This window comes from Plectropomus leopardus, chromosome 9 (assembly GCF_008729295.1).
Source record: "Plectropomus leopardus isolate mb chromosome 9, YSFRI_Pleo_2.0, whole genome shotgun sequence".
Taxonomy (NCBI): Eukaryota; Metazoa; Chordata; class Actinopteri; order Perciformes; family Serranidae; genus Plectropomus; species Plectropomus leopardus.
In genome coordinates this window covers 8,495,735-8,509,776 of record NC_056471.1, presented here as the reverse complement: position 1 = coordinate 8,509,776, position 14,042 = coordinate 8,495,735, and the positions used below count along the sequence as shown (strand labels likewise).

The 14,042-nt window shown below is 41.4% G+C and overlaps 1 protein-coding gene across 1 annotated transcript in view; it reads left to right on the top strand.

The window, feature by feature from the left end:
- gpc3 (glypican 3) overlaps window positions 1–14,042 on the top strand; it is a 137,327-nt gene that overhangs the window by 83,650 nt on the left and 39,635 nt on the right. The window contains exons 4-6 of the mRNA XM_042493550.1: window positions 7,193–7,335; window positions 7,879–8,004; window positions 13,590–13,701. Coding sequence (XP_042349484.1) covers window positions 7,193–7,335; window positions 7,879–8,004; window positions 13,590–13,701 — 381 coding nt within the window. The remainder of the gene's footprint in view (window positions 1–7,192; window positions 7,336–7,878; window positions 8,005–13,589; window positions 13,702–14,042) is intronic.

Here is a 14,042-nt window from a genome sequence, read left to right as displayed (position 1 = left end):
AATAGTGACGTTTCATCAAAATTGCTTAATTTCGCGTCGCATTTGAAATTTCACTCAGGAATAATTGAATCAAAAAATCTTGCACCATAGAAATAGAGGGAGAGTCATGTGGTTTTTACTCCAGTCACTCAGAAAGACTAAAGGAAAATAAGGTCAAGATTAAACAAAAAAACAAACAAAAAAACTGAAATTACTCCCCATACCCCTAGTCTGATAAACACTGAACAGTCTAAGCAGTATCATATATATGATTTTTAGCTCTAAAAACCATTTCTGGGTCGTATAAATTCTAGCTGGTCTTCGAAATGTGTGCATGTGGCTGTAAAGTGAAAAGCTTAGTAATCTTTTACTTAAATATTATGTACAGCAGCATACTGGATCTGTGGAGCACTATGTCTTATTTTGTGGCTTCACGTGATTGTAAAAGCTGCAGCTGTGCTCGGTGTCTTTCACTTAACCTCCCCTCTGGTGAGAACGTAGACTCTAGTTACTGAAGGTGACAAACGGATCGACTCTATCTGAGTAAAAGAGTCCTCGAGGTGTGAGGAAGACATCTCGTCTCTTCTATGTCGACTTGAAACATGTAACTGTGCTGGGGAGATGACCACTCATCGTCTGCCAGCCCGCTCCCCGGCATGTTAACATTCATTTCCTCCATCCGGTGCAACTCCAGCGTGAATCAGCCAATGTTCAGAGAGACGGAGAGGGCAGCCAAGAGCCCTGCAGCTTCAATCTATTCCCTTGTCAACTTCCTACCCCTCTCCTGGAGTTTGATGTCATCCACCTCCGTCTCTGCATCTCATCCTCAACATCCCTCTCTCTCTCTTTCATCCCCCCCATTTATTTCTTTTCCTCTCGTTCTTACGCACTGCTTTGAGAGAAGATGCATGATTTATGAAGCTCTATTTTTACCGGTTACCGAGGAGAAGGAGAGGAAGAGCGACAAAGACATGGAGGAGAGAAAAAAAGGGAGGAATGGAGGGGAGAGTGCAAAGAGCGAGCCCAAGGGGAAGGAGAACAGGAGAGTGTGGAGGAGACATCCATCACCCTGTGACCCCTCGGCTGAGAAGGAGGAAGGGAAGTAGGTTGAGGCAGAAATATGATGGATCTGACCAAGAGTGGAGGAGATATACAGCTGGGCATATGAATTGTGTGTCGTTAGACACTCGACACAGTCAGGTGCTTAGTTATGAGTCTAATATGACATGTTTCTTTGTGTGCCTGTAATATTTTAATGCCTCTGTGCTGGCGATAGCTGAGGCTGGAGGCATTACGTTTTTTTGAGTTTCTCGTACATACATACGTCCGTTCTTGTGAACGTAGTGTCTCAAGAACGCCTTAAAGGAATTTCTTCAAATCTAGCACAAACTTTCACTTGGACTCAAGGATGAACTGATTAGATTTTGGTGCTCATAAATCAAAGGTCAAGGTCATGGTGACCTTGCATTGGTCTCATTCGTGTTAAAGCAATATGTCAAGAACACCTTGAGTGTATTTTTTTCAAATCTGACATAAACTCAGCGATGAACTGAGTAAAATTTGGTGTTCAAAGGTCAAGGACACAGTGGCCTGGCAAGTGCCTCATTCTTGTGAATGTAATATCTAAAGATGGCTTTGAAGGAGTTTCCTCAAATTTGGCACAAATGTCCACTTGGATTCAAGAATGAACTGAATAGAAGTTGGTGGTCAAAGGTCAAGGTCATGGTGACCTCATAAAATGTGTTTTTTTTTGCCATAATTCAAGAATTAATACACTCAGTTTTTACACAAATGTCTAATAGTATATAATGAAGTTTTGACATTTTATATCCAAGAGATCAAAGGTCAACTGTGCCATCACAATGTTTTGCAAAAACACTTCTTGGCCATTACTCAACCTCATATGTTAGGAACTGAAGGGGGAGATATTTGGTCAGACACTGAATTGCTGACACTAACCTTGGGTTTAATGGATCTAAACTCTAAGTGCAACTTGACTGGTGTGCGGAGGCATACAACTGCGTGGTGGTATTTGTTGTTTGTCAGTAACACACTTTTCATTATCTCTTTTTTGTTGTCTTCCCTTTTGTACACAAAAACAGCTCAAACAGATCAAATCACATATGAACTGTTGCTTCAGTGAGGAAACAAGAGCACCAATTAAATCTACTGCATTTTTATCACTTATTTGTCCATTCAATTATGTAGCTTACTGTAGATACAGAAGTTGTAATAGCCATTTGAGCTTTCAAACGTGTAATAAATCATGTTTATGAATGCTGTTACATATCATAGTTATTATTAATGGAGTCATGCGCTTGATATGAATTATGGAAGTCCTTAAGGTGCAATCTTCAGTTTGTTTGACAATGTAAATTACAAATTTATTTGCATGTGTAACCAAGACATTTGACGTAATGGTGAAGAATAAGAATTGTGCTTATTTAGCAGATCATAGCTAAATTGACAGGCTTTTATAATTTGGTTACAAAGCTTAATTACACATTTGCATAACATCACTTGAACTAAAGAGCCATTCATCAAATCTTTATCGTCCCTACAATGCTGACTATTTCCCCTCATTACACCTTCTCTGGGTTCAAATCACATTCTTTACACTTGTTTTTTTTTCACCTGTTTTTCTGTTTGAGAGCAAACATCATGTACCTACTTCAGAGCCACAGATCTGTTTCTACCATGTCAGAACAGCATCTATAAAATCAAAAAGACATCAGGCTTTAATAGCTTTTCACAGCTCTGAATGCTTCAGGAATTGCAGAACTCTGAGTGAGAAGTGTGAAATCCATGTTCCTTACAAGCATCACTCGATGCACAAACATCTCGTTTTAAATTAGACTCTGATCTGCACGGCTTACGCGCCAATTTTAGTGAATTAAGTTCAGTAGGGCCTATTTAGTCACCTATATGTTTTAGTACTGACAATTTTAGGTTTCACCATGTAGGGGAACTTCAACTTTGTGCCAAAATGTCAACAAATGACAATTTTCACAATATTTGGGGATTTTGTTGATCTCATTAAAGTGAGGTCAAATTTCCCAAAGCGGTGGATTTACTAAATAGGCATACTGAGCTGAAATGATTGAGAGATAAATTCTGTGTGAGTACATGTGTTATTTTTTTAACCGGCTTTGATCGGTGAATTAGAATTCTTCATATCCACAGTGAACAGATATGAGACAAAATGTTCACTTGTCTCAATAACCCAGTTTAATTAGGATAATCTAAAAATGGACACACAGGCCTGTATTAGTTTTGCTATTATAAAATGTATAGTTAGAGGATTAACGCAGAGACGCAACATGTATTAAAACATCAAAAGACCATTTCAAAAATAGGGAAAAAGACAATTATCAGTTACAAAAACGATAAGCCTAAACCTTTGATTTTAAAACCGCACTGGTATTTGTATTCCTATTCAGTGTGTGGTGTATGTGTATCCTTGTAACTTGCTGATGATGTCACTGATTGTGGATTAGATGTGGGATGTTTTTGGATCTGACACTTGTTTTGAACACCTGTAGTTTTGTAGTGCATTCACCAGACAACTCTCTTGCTGGTACTTCAGACATTTTGATGGGTAAGTGGAAGGATCATGAATTAGCTAGCTCAGCTTATTTGAAGAGGAAAAAAAAAACATCAAAAAAATATATATTGTCATTGTTTTTGGTTAAGAAATAACAACATCCAAACATGGATAAACAATTTAAATAAGTTGGCTAAAAGTAACAGGCAAACAGTTACAAATTATCTAAAATTAACTTCAGAGTAATTGAGAAACAGCTTAATTAGCAAGTTAGCTAGTGTAAAAGTAATGAAAAAACTGTTGAAATAGCAGGTTAACTAACGTAAAAAGTAATGGATAAGTGGTTGAAAAGCTTATTAGCTAACTTAAATGAGCCTGATTGATAAACAGTTGAAATAGTTAGTTAGCTAACATAAAACAAATGGATAAGTGGTGGAGAAGCTAGTTATCTAAATAAAAAGTACTGGATGAACATTTGAAAATGCTTGCTAGCTAACTTAAAAGTAATTTATTAACTGCTGAAATAGCTAGTCTGCTAAGTTAACAGTAATGTTAATAAATAAAAAAAAAGAGATAAACAGTTGAAATGAACTAGTTAGCTAAAAACATCCATCTTACTCCAGTAATATAAATGCAAACTCCACTAAACTGAACTTAATATTAAAGGTAATGGTGTTACATCACATATACCTTTAAATGACATTCAGCCCTAACCTGAACACGTTTACTGGTATCTGTTAAAAGTGCTATATACAACATTCAGAATTTAGGCCTGGATTTCCTGCACACGGCTCTCACCTCTGATGTCAAAAGCATGAAGGTGGCTGAACCGGAATGCTGATGGCTAGCAGTGTTAGCCAAGCTAACGGTGCTAACAGTGCTGATGGTGCTAACAACAGCAAGTGTGCTGACAGAGCTAAAAGTGTTAACCAGGAAGCTGAGGGGGATCAGAGGGTGGACATTATGACTCCGTGACCGCCGCCACTGTGGGTTTGGAATGGCCTTTTTGACCAGCAGCTAGACAGACACACATAGGGACCCATGTGCACTAAAATGCACGTGTGGCTGCATCATGTACCACAACAGAGATCAGAGAAGCTCGCATGACAACACACAGATGGAGTGTGACTTTATTCTCTGCATAGGGAGGCCATAACGCCACTATATCTTTACATAGAAAACTGTTCTTTGCTGCTACAGTATATTATATCCAAAATCTCATATATAGAACCTCTGAGGAGGTCTTGAGCTTGGCTGTTGGGCAGAAAAGGTTGATAACAGCTGCTCTAGCTGGCTTGATCAAAATTTGAACAATTTAAACCACATCAGGCTGTGAGATTGTTGCAGCATCTTCCCTATTTCCAACCCAGACAGTGCAGTATCCATTTGAAGTTATAACTATGATAGCTGTCTGGTATAACTGTACTTCTGACATATAGTGAGACTTTCCCTTCATTTCCACTTCACTGAGAGGATTTGAAAGGGCTTCATCTGAAATAGGATGCCTATAATGTGTGCATTAAACTAGAAGTCAGTTCCAATGCTGGTGACATAATGCATAGAGATGGAGGAAGAGGAGGAGGAGGAAGAAGAGGAGGAGAAGGAGAAGGAGGAGGAGGAGGGCTGAGTGCTGAGTCAGTCTCTACCCTGAGCCTGGACTTCCCTGGAACACAAACATTACTCACCAAATATTCTCCAATATGTTGTTACAGCTGTGCATGGCACCCTGCCACCTTTATAACACTGATAGTATCACCTCCCCTTCACAAACTGTTTTCTTATTAATGACTCCTTTGATCAAGATTAATGTATAAGCCTGATTATTCATTGGAGTGTCCACACGAATTGCCATTGATTTGTTTGAGTTTATCTTTATCCCGTGTTTGCACAAGCACAGCACCACATGGAATCTGAGACGCAGGTGCGCAAGTGCATGGACATGTGGACTGTGAGGACTATATGTCTGTGTGTGTGTGTGTGTGTGTGTGTGTGTGTGTGTGTGTGTGTTATATTACTGGCCGTCAGCACCTCTCTCCCTCTCAGTGAGACTGGCTGCTCAGTGCAGATAAAAGTGCACAGATATTTTAGAGCTCTCACGCTGAGGCAGGCTTTATCTGCAGACTCTCCTGTTGGTTGTGTTAGTCCAGCCCTGGGTGATATTAATACCCCACTAATGAGCCCCTTCCTTGAAGAATCCGGAAACAATCGGCAGGCGGGATGGGGAGGCGGCGGAGGGGCCCGCGTGCTGAATCAGTCTCTCCCTTGTGCCACAGCTCCCCTACGGCTTCCCGGGAACGCACAAACAAAAAGAGGAACGCATCTCCAATCACATTAATCATGGCCTGTGGGAGCTCCGGCACTCGCTCCAGGCGCAGGAAAACGAGAGAATTACACGAGAGGAAGAGAATGAGATGGCAGAGACAATAGGCTGAAGTGTGTGTGTGTGTGTGTGTGTGTGTGTGTGTGTGTGTGTATGTGTGTGTGTGTGAGAGAGAGAGCGAGAGAGAGAGAGAGAGAGAGAGATTTCCCCAAGTACACAGTAGGGCAGTATTAGTGGAGATGGCTAGTCAGGGATGTGAGGTATTAGTGAATGCTTGGTGCAAGAGAACTCAACCATCTGTGACTCAAGGTGTGTGTGTGTGTGTGTGTGTGTGTGTGTGTGTGTGTGTGTGTGTGTAGATTGAGCAGTCTGTTCCGTAACTATAACCGTATCCTTGGATGATGAGGCTGCATTGATTAACCCTGATGATTCTGTCTTAGGGCTGATCAGCATTTCTGTGTGCGTCAGCATGCATGCAATAAATAAGCGTGTTGGTTTTCCGTTATATTATGTAGGAAAGCATGTTTATCATATTAATGGGCCTGGGTGCATTATGTGCAAATGAATAATTGCATAGAATGTTTCATTTTTGTTTATGCTGGGAAACCGGTGTGTGTATGCGTGTGTTTGTGTCCACGGTTGCCCCCAGATAAAGATGTCCATTGCTGCTCTATCGGGTCACATCAGTATTCAGCAGCAGTAGTGCCAGCCTATTCACTTAAAGGGGAGCTGGGCACAATTAGCTGTTAACATTACATGGCAGAATTAAGCCTCGGCCAGTATCCCCGGGGGAAATTAAACCACCGGCAAATCATTAAACCACAAGCTAAACATTAACAGCCATTTGCATTTTTATTGCACCTGAAAAGAATGTGCCAGGTCCATTATCTCTGAGAGACAGAGAGGGACTTCTTATTTATTATTGTTATGTCGTCCCGTGTGGAAACACAATGGCATTTATATGGGGGAAGAAGAAGCAAACGAGGGGCCTTATTTTCACGCTCGCGTTTTTGGAGTGTTATGATTACAAATTCGAACAAGGCGGAAACGGCTGGCAGACGATACAATGACTTGTTTGTTATGCAAATCCCCCCTGCTTTCATCCCTCCCAAAAATAAACAAACCCAAACAGATGACAATTTGCAGAGGGGCTCAGCTGAGTAAGGCCGGCAGTTTGGCTGTTGACAGGTTCTTACTGTCTGCACTGTCACTGCTATTAAGAGTTTGAATAAACAGGCTTAGGGCCAGGAAGCGGGAGCAATGAAACATAAGTGAGGTGAAGAGGTTTGGGGAGCAGAATTCACTCACTCAATCCTGGTTTCTCATTTTCTCCTCTCTCTCCTCTGCAGGTGAGCGGGATGTGTGGACACACTCCTCAGCGGGCCTCCCGCTCAGTCGGATCCCCTCCTCCACAGCCTCCCGCTGCCTCCGCAGCCCGCAACACTCAGCCCTCATCCTCGGACTCTGATGAGACTTTGGCTGGGCTCCGCAGGTGAGGAAATAGGGAGTCGTAATCCTGACTGAGTTCCTTGCAGCTGATGAAGCAGCGCTCACTCTCCAGACCGCTACAGGGGCAATATATGTCTGACAGACAAATATTGTCCCTGATTCTGTGGACAGGTTTCCTCCTGCTTCCTTGTGGCACTCAGTCTTGCGCCTCTGGAGTGTTTTCAACACCCCTGATGCAATAACAGGCTTAAATGAACAGTGTAATAATGCCCAGCGGGGCTGCTGGCCTCGGCAGCACAATGGCCAGATTAATGTCAATTAGGAATAGAGACACTGCTTATTCTCGCCTCTTTACTCTCTCCTTCTCAAGGGGCATCTCATCGACTTGCTCTCAAGCCAAATTCTCTCTCTTATTCCATCTAGGCTTCCTTTCCTCTGTATTTTCTTTCCTTGTGTCTCTCCTTCTCTCATTGTAGGGCAGTTTTATCTTACTGCTCTTCTCCCTGCTGATGTGGGTGAGTCATATTCAGATTATCTGAAGTTTTATTCTTTGTCTCTCTCTGTGTTGAACATTTTCTTTCTTCAGGGAGTTCATATCCAACCTGAAAGGCTTCAGCTCCTTCTACAGTGGTCTTGGGGAGGCGCTGTGCAGCCGTGAGCCTGCTCCAGCAAACCACTCCCTCTGCTGGAATGGGCAGGAGATGACAGACAGGTAAATCAGCGTCTCATTTTCCTGTATTTACAGCGGTAAAACACACTGTGAGCTCTATAGACAGATCCACTCCACAGCATACCTGCAGCCTGCAGGATGGTCCTGCTCAGGTTTATTGCCTTTCTAGATGATCAGTTATACAAATAGTCTGCTCTGATTCTTGAATTCCCAATGCTCCAGCAGCACAGCAAGTGTGTAGAGTGTAGGTGAGTTGAAGGGTAAGTTTGCCCTGAGCTGATGAGCCTCACATGAGGGCCCCCCTCTCCCATCGAGTGTGAGTGTAAATCTTGACTTTGGCTCTATGGGATGTTATTAATGTCAGGCGTGCTGTCACCTTCTTCTCGCTTAGTTAATTGCTGTTTCGATCGTTCTCCCCTCCTTCATTCAACATCTCTTGTGCACCCTGCAGAACCTCATTTGCTTTGCGCAATATTTCACTTCACCCCTGTCCTTTGGCTCCACACATCATAACTTCCTCCTTTCTGCCTGCGCCGTCAGCAGGTTCCAATTTTAATTTGGCTTAGATGGTTATAGATATTGTCCTTTTCTACTTTTTTTTTTTAGCTTTAATCAATGCAGAGGCACACAATTCAGACGAGGAGCGCTGCAGGTTAATGTTTTACCTCTTGTTCCCGAGGAGGAGTGAGAATAAATTCAGAGCTTACTCAAAGTGCTGAAAGAGAGTCTGTCACAGAGATAGAAAAGAATCTCAATCTGAGAGGAGACATCAGGATGGCACTGGGGCAGAGCTGTCCTGAGGGGATGATTACAAGCTGGACCAAACAGTGCGATAGGAAGGTGTGGGGAGGCAGGAAAGGAGACGAAGTGATTAGAGAGATTACAATGTCTCCAGGCAAGCAATCCTCTGTCATCTGTGAGGGCATATGCCTGCAAATTCACTGGGGGTACATTGTCATTCCCAGATTTGTTCTGGATCATCTTCCATTATCCTCACAGACAGGACCAACTCCAGAGCCAAACGTGGCATTCATGCTCGTATTGTCTCATGCAGATAAATTTAGATTGGGTGGGTGGGTGGGTAGTGTGGGGGGGGGGGGGGGATAAGCGCTGGAGGGGTCGGATACTGAATGTCTCTGATACTTGAGGAGTGATCTTTGGAGCTAAATTTGGCGCTTATTTTTATCAGGTGTGTTTACCATCCCACCTGCAGCCAAGATCACAGGAGCAACACTTTTCACCACATCAAAGAGCGTTACACTGATAACTGTGATAACAGATGGGGTGCCGTGTCAAGTCAAAACATTGAATTTTCATTCCTCTTTTGGATCAAATGGCAGTGTAAACTCAGGCGTGTGTGATAAGTGATAAAAGATTAGATGTTATGTCAACTGTGAACACTAAAGTCAGGAACTGTAGGAAAATGAATAGTGCGAGGGGAGGTCATTTTTTGGCCGAAGATAAAGTAGTCTGACTGTTTTTGGGAGAGCTGGAAAACAGGTAATAGTTGCATAAAAAGTCATAACAAAGAAACACATTCATTTGTACTTTGGTAAATAAAGGTGCATTTTGCTGAAAGTAAGGAGTGAGAGTTCTGTCTCTATACCAGGACTTTAGTGTTTTTTTCACATTCAACTCACAATAACCAACATCCCTGTAAATGTGCCAGTGTTAGCAGTAACGGAGAAAATCGATACAGCATAGTATTGCAGTATTTTGCGTGGCAATATATCGATACATGGATGCCAAGCATTTATTTGGTTAATCAGATCAATTATTAATATTGCAAATACAAATAAAACTTTTGATAGCATACTAGAAGAACAAAATCAATTACTTTTTCGATCCATTAGATACATATTGCTGCAATAAAAATGAACGAAGGTAGATGAACAGACTCAGGACTTTATCTTTTTAGACAAAAAAAGGTGTTGACAAAGTTTGGACACATATTTTCTGTTGAAAAAAGGTTATAAATCGCAATATATCACAAGAGATGTTACTCCCCCCTAAAAAATCAACATATTACAAAATCACAATAATATTGTGTTGTGACTTAAGTATCGTAATGGTATTATGGTGATTCACACCATGAGCTAGTGTTAGCAAAAAGACTCATTTTCAAGCATTACTTTGAGAAAAACTCTATTGTCAGCTTACAACGACAATGCTAGCGTGCTCATGTAAAGCAGGTGTGGTGTTTGCCAGCTCTCATCTCAGTTCGTGTTAACATTCTAACTTTTGCTGTTTACCTCAGGACTAAACACAAAGTACATCTGAAGCAGATGGGATTGCCATTAGTTTTGCAGGTATTTGGTCAAAAAACAAATGTAATTTTTTTGCCTGATGGTGGTGTGAGAGGAAAGGTTTAATCATCACCAAAGTGATTACAATTCATCTTGAGGGGGACAATTTCATAGATTTCAATTTAATAGTTGTTGAGACATTTCACTTAAATCCACAAATGTCAAACTCGTGGTGGTGTTAGAAGAAATGTCAAGGGATCACCAATGTCAGCAGAATATATTGTCTGGGTACCATCCATATCTGTACCACAGTTTATGGCCATCTATCTTGCAAAGGGCTGCAGTAATTAGTCCAGAAACCCATAAATGAGTTAGCATTTCAGCACTCTCCATTCCCTTTTCTCAAAGTGAATGGTGTTTTTTTATTCGTTTTGGTTAGATGGCTGAAATAAGTTATGTTGTTAACAAAAGATTAAAAGACTTTCATGTTTTGTTCTACAACATAAAATACGTCAGTAAACACCACACTCTTGAACTTTTTATGCTTTTACTTGTCTTAAAAAAGCAGGTGCTGACAAATGGTTAAATGAAACTACAAAGCATCATTACGCTGAATGTGACTTTACAGCCTCCTTATAACCTAGTGTTAACTTTTTACTTTTGGTGACTGTATTTATGGTTCAGAAATCATAAAAGTTGTGTTCATTTGAAACATTAAAGTTGCATAAACTTCTGTTTGCCACAGAGCTTATTTGCTGCAATCACCCAAAATCTAATGGCAAAAAAACTGCTGGCTTTTTGTTGAGGGAACCAGGGCGACGCTAATTAACAAAAAAGCATCATCCATGCACAACTCTGTCGCAGAGATATTTCAGGCTGGACCAAAGTGGTGCACAGACAGACAGACAGACAGACAGACAGATGGACGCAGCTATCCTTAGAGACAAGCCACTAAGCATAGCTAAATAAGACAACTTTCACTTCTCTACATCGGTGGCCCAAATTAGAGCTATGTCTTAAGTGAAAATACACTTGTGCTGTAGTTAATGTGTCAGTTGTGTTTATGTGTTATGTGTGTCTGTATCATTTATGATTATTGTAAATTCTTCTTTTGTCTGTTCTATTGTCACGTTCAGGAGTGAAGTACCTTTAGAATTGGAACACATTGTGAATTCTAGAGTGGAGGTTTTCACTATAAGCCCCTCCGGTTTTCTGACTTCTCCTGCACAATCTCTGCTATGCTTGTTTTTATTTGCTTGTTTTTATCACATCTTTTGTGATAATAAAATTCAATTCGATCCAATTCAGGTACACAAATATACAAGTTGTACCAATTTAATAGTTATATTATTTTCACACTTTCTGTTTTTAGTTTGTTTCTAAAGGCGAGGGTTGAAAAAAAACATTAATACCCATGCAGAGGGCTTTAGTTTACTTTTTCTTTTTTCTTTTTTTCAAAGAAGATAAGCATTGGGCCCCTCGCCACCCCAATAACTTGCATACAGTCCCTTACAGCTATTTTTATGATATCATCTAAAATTGATTCTGGTTTTGCTCAAGATGACATACAGCCTGAAGACGTACAGTGTATTAACAGTGTCTGTTTACACCTCATGTACCCTGACCTTTGACCACGCCTGCGTCTGTGGAAGTGTGATCAGTTGGTGTGAAAAGCGCCAGACTCCATTATAGACTCCTTCAGCACCTGGGGTCTCTTCTCCTCCTGTTGTTGATTCTGATGCTGGGGCATCTCATTCAGACTGGACCTAATAGCATAGTAATTGGTGTTAGATTAGATTAGGTTATCACTGGAGCTAACTGATCCCATCAGCTCTGCTGGCAGCGAACAATAACACAGAAACGATCAGATAACAAAGCGAGGGCTGACAACTGAGACTATCACCGGTGAAAAGGAGTTTAACGTTGATATGCACTAAATGTGTTGGTAAAACTATCTGACTGGCATCTAACACGTGAAACGCTAACCTGCCTCGGCGCCTTATCTTCACTCAAAATCTCTCTCCCTTAATCCTCCTTCCTCGACCCATATTTCCTCTTTTCCTCCTCTAATGGATCACACATCTCTCTCCATTATTAATGTGATAATTAGCAGCAGAGAGGGGGTGAGATCATGGCTAATAAGAAGAATAAATAACTGGGGAAATGTAATTTGAGTTTAATGAAAAGTCTGGCTTAGGGGAGAGCGAAAGACTGATGAATGGAGATGGCAGGTGAAAGGTGTGTGTGTGGGTGCTCAGGGCGGTGTCACAGTGATGAGAACAAAGTATGACCTCATGCTTTGCACACACACACACGATCTCACTCACACAGATTTTATTCAAGACCTATTTCTCTCTTATTCACCCTTCCTCTGAAAATTATTTTTTCCCACTTCGGTGCATTTGTCCTTCATCTTTCCAACATTTGCAGCAATACAGCAGATGGCATTTACGCTGAGATATGACCTCTGCCCTCACCAACACTCATATCACACTGGTACCCTGGGGGAGGATGTGTTTTCAATCCTGAGTCTAGCTCATCCAGACATGTTTGTCTCGTGCCAAGGCTGTGATGGTGTGATGGGAAGGGGTTAAATCGTTGCTCTGCCAAGAGCGAAGAAACACCTGCAGGAAAGTTTCAGACTCACCAGCTCCTCCTCTTGATAACATACGCAGGTGTCAACAGAGCCGTGTTTCCTCAGCTACACAGAAAGACATGTGAGCACCTGCCCGTAGGCTGCTTGTGCCTAAATATACCCTCGCTGCTAGAGCAGGACAAAAGCACATCTCTGCTAATGTCCTCTCATTAATACCAGATATGATTTAAAAGCCACTAATTGAACACTTTAATGTGTATGGAATTAATTATCAGCCGGACCTTGTGTAATGGTTCAGCTCCTTTGAAGATGTTTTATATCTCTTGGCAAAACTTAGAATTGCACAAAATTTTACAACAGCATTCAACAGCCTCTCTACAGAAGCATTTTAAACATAACTACTTTCATTCAAAGAATTATGCAGTCCCTACAGCTTTTATTAAAAGTATAAAAAGATATCTTGAAACATAAAAGATGTTATCCCCTGTTTAACTTTATAGATGTAATGACTTCAGCGAGGGAAAAGTTAGTCCTTTGGTAAGGGTAGAGTTACAAATGAACTTCCCAGCTCTGCAGAGCTGCCCCTAAACTAAAAAAAAAAGGCCAGTAGAGCTGTCATTCATTTAGTCAACACTAGGTGGTGATAAGCACCTTGTTTGGAGTGATGGAGCGGCGGTTCATAATGTCTTCCACTCTTGAAGCTCACATTTAGGTTAGTAAATTCAGTGAAACTCCTCTAAACAATCAGAAATCTGAAACATTTTTTTTTCTTCCTGTCCTGTCAGGTTTTCCGGGCCTGGCCTGAAGCGAGCGCATCCTGGCTCAGAGACTCGAAGCAACAAGCCCCCTGAACCAGTCATCAGCCAGATCATAGACAAACTCAAACACATCAACCAGGTGAGCTGAGTGTGCATCGTCCACTGTTTGTGTGTTTGTGCCACTTGTCATTTTGTTCCTCTGAGTTTCGTGTCTTTTGAAAGTTTTTAACAGTTCAAGTAAACAGTTTGTCTGTGCACACAAGTTTCTGTTTCCTGTGTGGAGGCGTCAGGGTTTACCTAGCCATTAGTTCTACCTCTTGGTCTGCAATTGGACATTGATTTCTGAGCTGCTGCAGGTCAGCGCAGGACAAGGGAGAATGGGAAATGAAGATACCTTGTGCAGTACTGCACCTTTTTCTCTCTCATATTTGAAAGAAACTCCATCGACTATCTCTGTTCAAGGTGATGTCAACACCTTGC